Source organism: Schistocerca gregaria, chromosome 6 (genome assembly GCF_023897955.1).
Source record: "Schistocerca gregaria isolate iqSchGreg1 chromosome 6, iqSchGreg1.2, whole genome shotgun sequence".
In the NCBI taxonomy this organism is placed as follows: domain Eukaryota; kingdom Metazoa; phylum Arthropoda; class Insecta; order Orthoptera; family Acrididae; genus Schistocerca; species Schistocerca gregaria.
In genome coordinates this window covers 382,156,554-382,170,257 of record NC_064925.1, presented here as the reverse complement: position 1 = coordinate 382,170,257, position 13,704 = coordinate 382,156,554, and the positions used below count along the sequence as shown (strand labels likewise).

General features: G+C 40.8%; 1 protein-coding gene across 4 annotated transcripts in view; it reads right to left on the bottom strand.

Moving 5' to 3' along the window:
* LOC126278092 (lysosomal-trafficking regulator) overlaps positions 1-13,704 on the bottom strand; it is a 543,055-nt gene that overhangs the window by 400,347 nt on the left and 129,004 nt on the right. For all 4 annotated transcript variants that reach the window (XM_049977936.1, XM_049977935.1, XM_049977937.1 and 1 more), the window contains exons 12-13: positions 12,136-12,339; positions 2,095-2,293 (exon numbers count right to left, since the gene is read on the bottom strand). In XM_049977936.1, coding sequence (XP_049833893.1) covers positions 2,095-2,293; positions 12,136-12,339 — 403 coding nt within the window. The remainder of the gene's footprint in view (positions 1-2,094; positions 2,294-12,135; positions 12,340-13,704) is intronic.

Below are 13,704 nucleotides of genomic sequence, written 5' to 3'. Positions count from 1 at the left end.
GTCATGACAACTAACCAGTTGTCTGTCCATACGAATCACTATCATCAAACAGTGTCCCAGAGATAGCTGGACCACCAAATTGCTGAATACACCATCCAACATGATGTTCTTGACTTCAGTGACTGACTGACAGCCTGTGCCACCTGGATTCGTCACAACAACAACTTTTCTGAGTTATGCAGATGGAAACTTCATTCCTGTACACCACCTGGCTTCAACCTTTTCTCTGCCAGCCTATCCCATTCCCTGCTCTCACTCCAGTCCTACACATGTCTTCTATTCTGCTAGTACACCTGCATAGTCCTTTCCCTTCTCTACCTTCCCCTTTGCTTGATCCCCCCCCCCCCCCCCCTCCTCCCTCTCTTCCTCCTGCACAGCCTCCCAATGGAGCACCTAGCAGCCTTATTCTGTCCCCACTACATCCCTGCACATCGCCACAGGCAACACTAGCATACACCCCCTCCCCATACTGCTATCCCTTCCCATACCCTCTCCACGCCTTTTCTGTAATCGCATTAGCCGGCAAAGTGTACTGGTCACGACAGTCCCAGTCTGGCCTTTGAGTCCGTGGACAACAATGGGCATGTCTGTATGAGTCGTGCCTGTCTGAAAGTGTGCGAGTTTTGTTTTTTCTATATCTAATGAATGATTTATTTCAATAGTTCAATGATATACAGCAGTCTTTTTCATTGTGCCTGTCTGTCACTCACCACATCCTCTATCTGGTGAGCAGCAATCCATCCTCCTCATAATGTACTTACTCCATTCCATATTTTCCATTGTTTAACTACTGTATTTCTGCATTTAAACTTGTATGTACTAACACAATAACAGTTTACTTTTTAGGCAGTCACTACCTGTATGCAAGTTTTTCCTACCAACTACACTCTTTATACACCACTGAAGTCTGCAGACAGAACAGTGAAAATGATATGTAGTAGTTTAATTGATAATAGAAAACATTACACTTTGTCTTCTACAACTTATAAAGGAAAATAAGGGGCCAGTTGGCTAGAGAAGCTGCTAACTCTCTCTCTCTCTCTCTCTCTCTCTCTCTCTCTCTCTCTCTCTCTCTATCTCTCTCTTTTCACTGGCTCCATTATTCTCCAAGCTCTTCTGGTATCACTGCACTAGCTTTCCAAAGTTCCAACTACAAAACATAAGTGAGTGGAATTCCACTTGAGTCAGAACTGAGGTTTTAATTTTCATGACCCACAAAACGTCCAAAAGCAAACTATTTCTTGAAACACAGGGGAGATGATTATCATTGGACATGAAATCTTGGCTGTAAAGAAAATAATCAAAGATTTACCTTCTTAGATTAAACAAGTCTGTGGAGACTGGCCACTGCACTGTGTAGGTGAGCACTGTCAAGAATCCAAGTATTTTCAAGACTGTCAAGGAGTTTTCAGATTTCATTTTCCATTATCATTTCCATATAGCATGGGTCTGTGTGTAGGTATTTAACAGCACATCTCAGATGTAATAAAAATTCCCCTTTTGCAGTAGACATCAAGTGCAATCCCAAAAACATTATTACCATAATTTTCTGTGCACATTGCATTTGCATTTTCACAAGTTTGAATACTGATATTGTGTGGATAGCAACTTACCCTCTACAAACAAGTCCACATAATTCATCATGAATTTCTGTCGCATTATATCCTGGTATACTGAGAAGTTGAACCACTGACCTTAAGTGATGTACAACAGAATCATTTGTTTCTATAACCATTTAACATTTCGCCAAATAAATAGAATACAACAACAACATGAGGAGCTCTCATAACTTGTCAACACTTATCGGTGCACAAAAATATGCTATTGTGAGTTTATTACTGCAGATAGCTGCATTTGCTTACTTTTCAGGTACACCTTGAATATCAGAGCTATGAACAGTTGTTCATTCAGAATATTTAACAAAAAAGTACAAGCAGGATGATGAAATACCTTTAAAATATTCAAAATGAAACATTTACTTTCAAAATCGACAACTGTAGTGAAAAATACATCATCTTAAATTAGCCTCATTGCTGGGCTATGCCACTTTTGAATTATTCTTCAAAAATGAATAAAGTATAAAAACAAACTCACCTCAGCCTCACAACTGATACGCCTAATGTCCACGGTAGCAGTTACTTCAAGGAGAGAACAGCAGATGTGCACAAAAGGTGACTCTGAGATCAAGTCACGGATGTGGTCAATGCCTTTCTTTCTTAAAAACTCTTGTGAAAGTTCCTCACTGCAGCCAAGCAGTACCAGGAGTGCTGAAAGGCAGGACCCAAGGAGTATCCTGAAAAGTGATTTGCATCAAAAAAACTGCAACAATTTCCAATAATCTGTGCACGAGTCAACATGGGTGACTGTGACAGGCACTGGCATACAGTAAAAATCAAGACAAATGTTGGCTCCTGTTTGGCTACACATCTGTTTTCCAATATACACCTTCATCATGTGTCGAAATTAAAATGCTCACAAAGTGGTAGAGAAGTAATATAAGAATAGAAAACTTGGTGTTGAGATGTGCTCACTGACAAATTACAGCCACAAAAAATAACAAATTTCTTTATGAAGTGAGAAGAATATCAAATGTAAGCCAAGTAATGGAAATTTGATGGGTATATACGAAAGAATAAGTAAAGAAATGAATCAATCTTCCAGCTTAGTCTTAGATTAGAGTTCATAAAAATGACTGTAATATCAATGTTGCACCTGCAGTCAACCCGATCCCAAAGCGGGAGCACTACCGGGGCCACTGCTTAAAGTTTGTGCATTATGATTATATAGATTTTTGTACAATCTATTTGGAAGTAAACAGCAACTAGTTTGAGACTCAATTTCTTTACTTCTCTCTGTCTTCGTAAAAAGCTAATTTCAAAAGTAAATTTGTCCACAGATTGTAACAGTCATGCAATGTAGAGGAAAGTGTCATCCACCATACACAAATGGCTGGATTCCACATCAATTATTATCGACAAGATTCATATGGCAGCAGTGATTCATACTGAATGCAGAGTGACAGAGCAGCCTTCATTGATAAAGATGAGGTGTGACATTCACATGGCCACAGACAACACTGATGCAGTCCGACATGGAGTGGCCACCAGACCATGGCTGGCAGACATTGGCCACATAGATAAACATAAATGTAAACATAAACTTTCATAGGTAAACGCATGCCCTGTATTTCTAACAACCCTCCTGTTGATAATGAAATGGAATGAGAGGACCTCATCTCTGCCACTCAAGTGGCAGAGTCTTCTCTGTTGAGGTCCAGGTGACCAAAGAGGAGGGAGAAGGGAGGAGGGAAAACGAGACAGTAATCTGCACTGCCGTCTGTACAGTTTGACTGCCAAGAGCTGGTGCTTTCATGTAGGAATTGTCAGCCTTTATGTGAAAATCTTGAACAGTGTGTTGACAGTTCACTTACCTTTTTATATACCCTCTGGGCACCATAACTTGCCTGTTATTATGTCAACTATTTGGTACAAGCTGACAATCTTAATTCACTGAAATTTAATGTTTCCAGACTAACATAACTTTGGTTTCTGAGTGCTCTTCAACCAGAACTGAAAAGAAAGAAAATTAGGGCAACATCCTGTCAATGAATAGGTTATTAGAGATGGAGCACAAATTCAGACTGAGGAAGAAAACAAGCCACACCCTTTCAAAGGGAGCATTTCGGAATTCGTGTTAAGCAGTTTACACAAATCTTGGAAAACCTACATCTCGACAAGTGACAGGCAATTTGAACCACTGTCGTCCTGAACATGAGTCTGGTGCCATCTCCCCTCACCCTTAACCATCCCCCCCCCCCCCCCCACACACACACCTCTCTACCCACACCTCTCACTTCACATCATCTCACTCAGCTCAATCAAAATCCAGCTGCTACCTTAACCATGGTGTGCAAGAACTGATTACTGAAATATTGATTCAAGGTAAAAGTTCTTGGGCTGCAATTAAGTTGTCACAAATATTGTTTTCAAATGCTTTTTTTGCGAGTTTTTACAGATGAAATAAAACAATTCCAACATTGGTTAAAAACAGTATTCTTATTTCCAAGACTTTGTGCAATGTGAATTACACAATATCACATGAGATCGTTATATTGTCATTTCCACGGACAACAATTAATGGATGGTCTTTCATACCCCTAGGACAACAGCCTTGCTGCAGTAATAATACCAGTTCCCATCAAATCGTCGAAGTTAAGCAGTCAGGCTCGCCTCGCGCTTGGATAGGTGGCTGTCCGAGTCTGCTGAGTGCTGTTGGTAAGTAGTGTGCACTCAGGCCTTGCAGGACCAATTGAGGAGCTACTTATTAATAAGTAGTGGCTATAGTCACAAAAACTAACAATGACTGGGAGAGCAGTGTGCTGCCCACACGCCCATCCACATCTGCATCCGTATCCAGTGACGCTCAGATAGAGTTGTCATACCTCTTTGTGGATTGCTTCAAACACTGAAGGAATTGTGACAGCATTTGGACATAAAGTGTGTTGACTTTTGCAACATTTCTGCTTCACCAAGGCTCTGGTGCAGCTTTGCATAGTTTGTATTCATTGGTATCTAGAGTCCAAATAACCACTGCTGTTTCATCAATCATAATTGTGACCTTTTAGTATGATGTGCAATGAGTCAGTCATACTGTTACAGCACATTTTCTTCATGAAAAATATGGCAACCTGCTGACCATTTACATGACTGACTTAAGCTAATACTTCACTGGCTATAACTGAATACCTCACTCCTGTGTGTGCCTCCCTACAGTTGAGTTACGGATGCAATAAGTCTCTTCCTCTTCGAAAATTATATTTACAAATGTTACTGTTGTTTTCGATCTTTGACTAATGATTGACAACAAACTTCATAATAGAGTAAACATATTGTGAAGCTGCTGCCAATATGTCCAACAAGAGCTTTTAGAGTGGACAAGAGAAACATTTTTTTCCCTCAGTAATGAGATACCCAATAAGATAACACTACAAGACACTACAAGACACTACAAGACGTTGTTGTTGTTGTTGTTTTTGTTGTGGTCTTCAGTCCTGAGACTGGTTTGATGCAGCTCTCCATGCTACTCTATCGTGTGCAAGCTTCGTCATCTCCCAGTACCTACTGCAGCCTACATCCTTCTGAATCTGCTTAGTGTATTCATCTCTTGGTCTTCCACTACGATTTTTACCCTCCACGCTGCTCTCCAATACTAAATTGGTGATCCCTCGATGTCTCAGAACATGTCCTACCAACCGATCCCTTCTTCCAGTCAAGTTGTGCCACAAATTTCTCTTCTCCCCAATTCAATCAATACCTCGACATTAGTTTTGTGATCTACCCATCTAATCTTCAGCAATCCTCTGTAGCACCACATTTCGGAAGCTTCTATGCTCTGCCTGTCCAAATTATTTATCGTCCATGTTTCACTTCCATACGTGGCTACACTCCATACAAATACTTTCAGAAACGACTTCCTGACACTTAAATCTATACTCGATGTTAACAAATTTCTCTTCTTCAGACATGCTTTCCTTGCCATTCCCAGTCTACATTTTATATCCTCTCTACTTCGACCATCATCAGTTATTTTGCTCACTAAATAGCAAAACTCCTTTACTACTTTAAGTGTCTCATTTCCTAATCTAATTCCCTCAGCATCACCCAATTTAATTCAACTACATTACATTATCCTCATTTTGCTTTTGTTGACGTTCATCTTGTATCCTCCTTTCAAGACACTGTCCATTCCGTTCAGCTGCTCTTCCACGTCCTTTGCTGTCTCTGACAGAATTACAATGTCATCGGTGAACCTCAAAGTTTTCATTTCTTCTCCATGGATTTTAATACCTACTCTGAAATTTTCTTTTGTTTCCTTTATTGCTTGCTCAATATACAGATTGAATAGCATCGGGGATAGGATACAACCCTGTCTCACTCCCTTCCCAACCACTGCTTCCCTTTCATACCCCTCGACTCTTATAACTGCCATCTGCTTTCTGTCCAAATTGTAAATAGCCTTTCACTCCCTGTACTTTACCCCTGCTGCCTTCAGATTTTGAAAGAGAGTATTCCAATCAACATTGTCAAAAGCTTTCTCTAAGTCTACAAATGCTAGAAACGTAGGTTTGCCTTTCCTTAATCTTTCTTCTAAGATAAGTCGTAAAGTCAGTATTGCCTCACGTGTTCCAGTATTTCTACAGAATCCAAACTGATCTTCCCCGAGGTTGGCTTCTACTAGGTTTTCCATTCGCCTGTAAAAAATTGGTGTTAGTAGTTTGCAGCTGTGGTTTATTAAACTGATTGTACGGTAATTTTCACATCTGTCGACACCTGTTTTCTTTGTGACTGAAATTATTATATTCTTCTTGAAGTCTGAGGGTGTTTCACCTGTCTCACACATTTTGCTCACCAGATGGTAGAGTTTTGTCAGGACTAGCTCTCCCAAGGCTGTCAGTAGTTCTAATTCCCATGGCCTTGTTTCGGCTTAGGTCTTTCAGTGCTCTGTCAAACTCTTCACGCAGTATCGTATCTCCCATTTCATCTTCATCTACACCTACATCCTCTTCAATTTCCATAATATTGTCCTCAAGTACATCGCCCTTGTACGGACCCTCTATATACTCCTTCCACCTTTCTGCTTTCCCTTCTTTGCTTAGAACTGGGTTTCCATCAAAGCTCTTGATATTCATGCAAGTGGTTCTCCGTTCTCCAAAGGTCTCTTTAATTTTCCTGTAGACAGTATCTATCTTATCCCTAGTGAGATAAGCCTCTACATCCTTACATTCGTCCTCTAGTCATGCCTACTTAGCCATTTTGCACTTTCTGTTGATCTCATTTTTGAGACATTTGTATTCCTTTTTGCCTGCTTCATTTACTGCATTTTTATATTTTTTCTCCTTTCATCAACTAAATTCAATATTTCTTCAGTTACCCAACGGTTTCTACCAGCCCTTGTCTTTTTACCTATTGATCCTCCGCTGCCTTTACTATTTCATCCCTCAAAGCTACCCATTCCTCTTCTACTGTATTTCTTTCCCCCATTCCTGTCAATTGTTCCCTTATGCTCACCCTGAAACTCTGTACAACCTCTGGTTCTTTCAGTTTATCCAGGTCCCATCTCCTTAAATTCCCACCTTTTTGTAGTTTCTTCAGTTTTAATCTACAGTTCATAACCAATAGATTGTGGTCAGAGTCTACATTTGCCCCTGTAAATGTCTTACAATTTAAAACCTGGTTCCTAAATCTTTGTCTTACCATTATATAATCTATCTGAAACCTTCTAGCATCTCCAGGCCTCTTCCATCTATACAACCTTCTTTCATGATTCTCAAACCAAGTGTTAGCTATGATTAAGTTATGCTCTGCGCAAAATTCCAACAGACGGCTTCCTCTTTCATTTCTGTCCCCCAATCCATATTCACCCACTGTGTTTCCTTCTCTTCCTTTTCCTACTCTCGAATTCCAGACACCCATGACTATTAAATTTTTGTCTCCCTCCACTACTTGAATAATTTCTTTTATCTCATCATACATCTCATCAATTTCTTCATCATCTGCAGAGCTAGTTGGCATATAAACGTGTACTACTGTAGTAGGCATGGGCTTCGTATCTATCTTGTCCACAATAATGCATTCACTATGCTCTTGGTAGTAGCTTACCCGCACTCCTATTTCTTTTATTCATTATTAAACCTACTCCTGCATTACCCCTATTTGATTTTGTATTTATAACCCAGTATTCACCTGATCAAAAGTCTTGATCCTCCTGCCACCGAACTTCACTAAGTCCCACTATATCTAACTTCAACCTATCCATTTCCCTTTTTAAATTTTCTAACTTACCTGCCCGATTAAGGGTTCTGACATTCCACGCCAGTTTTCTTTCTCTTGATAACGACGTCCTCTTGAGTAGTCCCCGCTCGGAGATCCGAATGGGGGACTATTTTACCTCCGGAATATTTTACCCAAGAGGACGCCATCATCATTTAACCATACAGTACAGCTGCATGCCCTCAGGAAAAATTACGGCTGTAGTTTCCCCTTGCTTTCAGCCGTTTGCAGTACCAGCACAGCAAGGCCGTTTTGGTTAGTGTTGCAAGGCCACGTCAGTCAATCATCCAGACTGTTGCCCCTGCAACTACTGAAAAGGCTGCTGCCTCTCTTCAGGAACCACACGTTTGTCTGGCCTCTCAACAGATACCCCTCCGTTGTGGTTGCACCTATGGTACGGCCATCTGTATCACTGAGGCACGCAAGCCTCCCCACCAACGGCAAGGTCCATGGTTCATGGGGGTAGATACAAGACATTAGTGAATGAAAACGGGAAAAGTGGTCAATGTTTTGGCACTTTTATCTCCAAAATCTGATACTACTCAAAAGGTATGCACTGCCGAGCTTATACGTTTAACAACTGTAAAATTCCACCTTCTGTGTAGGTCTTTATCAAAATAAACACCCATGTATCCTGAACATTCAGTTTCGTTTATGGATTTATTCTAGGGAATTATTTCTACTGGAGTGATTGAGCCTTGTGCAGTAATGAATTGAAGGTACTGTTTCTTATCTTCATTCAGAGTCAGTCCATTTGCAGAGAAACAGTTATTAATTTTATGTGGGTTTTAAGGGAGAGGGTAAGGAGTCATTCCAATCCCGGGAGCGGAAAAACTTCCCTTAGGGGAAAAAAAGGACAGATGTACACTCGCACACACACACACATATCCATCCGCACATACACAGACACAAGCAGACATATTTAAAGGCAAAGACACACATCCGTCCACATCAAACCCACCAACAAGCAACAGTACCTCCATTATGACAGCTGCCACCCATAAATCCTGCCCCGAAATGAGATCCATCCTTCATGAAATCCTCCCCAATCCACCAAGAGTGTCTTTCCGCCGACCACCTAACCTTCGTAACCTCTTGGTTCATCCCTATGAAATCCCCAAACCACCTTCCCTACCCTCTGGCTCCTACCCTTGCAACCGCCCCCGGTGTAAAACCTGTCCTATGCACCCTCCCAACACCACCTACTCCAGTCCTGTAACCCGGAAGGTGTACACGATCAAAGGCAGAGCAACATATGAAAGCACCCACGTGATTTACCAACTGACCTGCCTGCACTGTGACGCTTTCTATGTGGGAATGACCAGCAACAAACTGTCCATTCGCATGAATGGACACAGGCAGACAGTGTTTGTTGGTAATGAGGATCACCCTGTGGCTAAACATGCCTTGATGCACGGTCAGCACATCTTGGCACAGTGTTACACCGTCCGAGTTATCTGGATACTTCCCACCAACACCAACCTATCCGAACTCCGGAGATGGGAACTCGCCCTTCAGTATATCCTCTCTTCTCGATATCCGCCAGGCCTCAACCTCCGCTAATTTCAAGTTGCCGCCGCTCATACCTCACCTGTCTTTCAACAACTTCTTTGCCTCTGTACTTCCACCTCGACTGACATCTCTGCCCTTACTCTTTGCCTTTAAATATGTCTGCTTGTGTCTGTGTATGTGCGGATGGATATGTGTGTGTGTGCGCGCGCGAGTGTACACCTGTCCTTTTTTTTTCCCCTAAGGGAAGTCTTTCCGCTCCCGGGATTGGAATGACTCCTTACCCTCTCCCTTAAAACCCACATCCTTTCGTCTTTCCCTCTCCTTCCTGAAGAAGCAACCATCGGTTGCGAAAGCTAGTAATTCTGTGTGTGTGTTTGTGTGTTTTGTTCATGTGCCTGTCTATATATATTATTTTCAAGTGCTGGGTTTTCTGTGTTAGGCTTGATAGTAACACTTGTATCATCCGCAAAGAGAGCTATTTCTGCTTGTGTTAGGCCCTCTGGTGCCTGTGAGATGACATCTCTTTGAATAGTGTGTTGTCATTCATTGCATAATCAGCAGGTGTCACAGTTCGGCAAGGCTGACATCAGCAGCCACCCCAAGAGAGCACAACAGGCGACAGAAATAGACTGACACACTTTGTATAGATGTCAGTCATCTGTAATATGACATCTCATTACATGGAAGGCCAATGATCAAGCAGCATATCATCCTGGCCAGTGGTAGCCAATCACATGGATTGGTGTATTCATCTGCATCATAATATAGCCAGTGCAGCCAGTCCTGTAAAGTCAGTGTACATTCAGTGGACATTGAGTTCATGGTGTCCTCACTCTATGGTTGGAGAATAAGAGAGGACGCAATATTGATTTCTGTGGTACAACTGTCATGTTGATTCCCCATTCTGAAGACACTGTTTTGTTGCGTATACTTCCTGGGGTTTTTAATGTTACACTCTACACCCTCTTAGGTAAACAGGATGAAAATCAGTTACCAACAAGCTTTCCAATATGACAATATTTGAGCTTGTTCAACACCAGACAGTCAACATAATTGGATGAAGTGGGACAAACACACATGCAAAGACGTGATAGGCAAATTGCAGCCATCTCTGATTCATTCATTAGCTTATTTTCCCTCTTCTTTTTCTTCGAAGGAAACTTATGATATCTCCTTCATTAAGCTGAAAAATTCCAGAGATATAAGGGTGATCAAAACGTTTCCACTTGAGAGCATTGCCGCAACATTTATGCTATGTAACACAATTCCAATGCAGGTATATAAGTACCAACATATAGCAAGGGATTAGTGTCGCATTCGTATCTTACCACATGCATGTGGTAAATGTAGAAATGTGAAGTATGGTGACTTTGTAAGCAAACCGCCCAAACACAGCCAACATGCTGTTATTCTTTTCTTGTCTGCTAGAGGATAAACACTAGAGACATACATCAGCGAAAGGAAATCTCTGCAGAGCAGTATGTCTGTTGAAAACCGCCATTGTGGAATAGTGCAACAAAGGGTGCTGCTGCTTCATGGTATCGCATGTCATCATATTGCAAATACTGTAACGCAGAAGCTATGCCAACTCAAGTGAGACACACTTCAGCAGTCACCATATAGTCCTCATCTCTCCCTCTGGGATTATCATGCCTTTGGTTCCTTAAAAGAGGCCTTGAAGGGTCAATGATTCCTGTTGGATGACAGTGTGCAGCACGCAGTTACTTACTTCTTCATGCAACAGGACACATGTTTTACCAAATGGATATCTCATCAGTGCATCCGTGGGATGATGGTCTCAATGCTCATGACAGTTTTGCCTGATTGGTTTATCAGTTCTGGACTGTATGTCCTTTGAACAGGAACTTTTTGACCATCCCTTGTAGCTTTGGTTTTGTCCACTCAAAATGGGACTTCAAACAGAACAAATGATAGTGAAACAGAAGATTCTGGACTGAGGCTTAAAACGGAACATCTGCAATTTAACTACATACTGTGACCTTTAACCATGATGAACAGAACTTTGTTTTAAATTATAATAATATCTCATATACACTACTGAAACAAATGACTTTGTTTCTTTCATGTGCCTCTTTTAACTTGACGCATTATTAACTGGTAAATCAATTGGTACCAAATGTGTCAGTAACTTATTTGTATATGTCCATTCCTGCAGACCATTCATCCTGAGAAACAAACTGGACTCTGTGCTCACTGTCAATTATAACACATCCTATTGCAGAGAAACATGTTTGAGATGAGGAGGTACTGCTCTACAGAATGTGTCACAATTAAGTTTCAAGTATTTGTGTTCTTCAAACTTTAGTTACTGTGGATTTAACCCATTTGAAATATTGTAAAAATACAGTAGCATACCATTTTCATATCTCACAAAGTCCACAGACTTCACACTATCACGATATTTTGGGATACAGTTTTAATTTTTCACACAGACCCTTGCCAACTTAACACAATGTGAGTCAATTCTCCACTTTCATTTATAAAAATAAAGAGTTTATGCCAAAGCATCAAAGAATTATTCTTTTCCAGGATTAATTTGCGAATACTGTGAGACCAATGTGGCTTCGATGTTGCTGGTTTTACTGTTGTGCTGGTGGTGTAAGATGATGGTGATGGTGATCATCATGTCCATGATCACAGATGAAAAAGCAGTGTTGTATTATCTCTGTAGGCAGTCCCCAAGATTTATGACGACTCCAACACTACAATAAACAACAACCAGAAAACTGACAGATCCTCCACTAAACTAATGCAGTGTGCTTGTAATACTCACTTGTCAGCCTCCATGTGATGCTCGAGGTAACGTTGCTTAATGTTTACAAATGCAGGTAAGAAAACATGGAGCAGTAGTTGCAGCTTCACATAGGGGGTAAAGCGTGGCATCTGCTGGATTAGGTGGGCTGCCAATGCCTGGCTCAGCTGACAGTTGTGTGTGTCTGCTTCGAGTAATGGGCGGAAGAGCTCCACGCAAGACCACCTGCACAAATATGTTAAAATGCAGCATGTGATCAACACTAATAAAGATGTAAACAAAACACACAACATGTAGTTTACTGCAGCATGCATGACTTTTAATCTGACACTGCTCAGTCCATTGTATCAAAATGATATTGCTACTCAATTGCCCAATGGAATACACCAGCTGTGCTGCAATGCATTTTCTACACAACAAAGTTCCCAACTTACCACCCCTCCCTCCTTTGCCCAAACTCAAATTATTTAAACTGCATATTTAATACTTGGTGCTCAAAGCATACTGTTAGACACCTTGCAACAGCAAGGAATTACACATACATGATTCTGACCCCCTTCCCACTCCAACAACCACTTCTACTTGACTGCTAATGATAGTACACAATGGTGTCAAACATTTGGCTTCCTAATCTCTGGTACACACACTGCTAGTAACTTTAATTCAGTACATCAGATAAAGTTAATGGAGTACTACTTCAGCTTTATAACTTCTTGAAATTTTCTCTGAGACATCAATATTTAGCAAGGCTGCGTACCACTCAACAATTTGTTGAATAAATATTCTTGCACAACAAGGACTCTGAGCACGCCAACCATGAATCAGATGCTGCCACAAAGTCATTGCTGCCAACCTTGGAAGAGGTTGTCAGTAATCACAAGACAAATATGGAAATATGGAGGTTAGTCTCCTCCTCTCCCTCTCACTGGAGAATTTTAAATATTAGAAGCCTGATTTAGGCCTTTAAACAATTTATTTCACACTTTTCTGATCCTAAGTAAAGAAGATATATTTAATTTATCATATATTTACTTTTATTTTCATATTAAAATTAATCTGAATTATCCTTTTCAATAAAGAAAATTTCTTCAGCCACAATGTCACTCACACATCCCCCAAAGAATGTAATAGGGGAATCTACAGTTGCTCTTCCATACAGCGGCAGGTCATATAACTTGCGATGACAAATTTTTCCAAAGTCAGATAATGAATCCCACTGCCATAGTTATTGTTGCTGCTGCAATGTTGGGAAATGAGAGAGATTTTTTTTCATCTACATCAATGTGAAGCAACATAGATTTTTTTGTAAGGAGTCTTGGCTCTCTTTAATATTTTGATAACTATGACTCACTCTGAAGGCTCCATGAGCACTTTGGTGTTTCGTAGTGTGTGACAAATGTTCCTTTGATCTGCAGTGACAGACCAGTGGAACACTGGTTTTGTGTTGCCAATGTGTTGACAACATGCTGAAAATGTACCAGTACTAGGCATAAACAACGTTCCAAACACTTTTTCAGAACACGTTTTGAACTCAGTGTAAATGTGTCTTTGGTAAGCTGTGGGTAAAAATCATTCATAGACATGTTTACT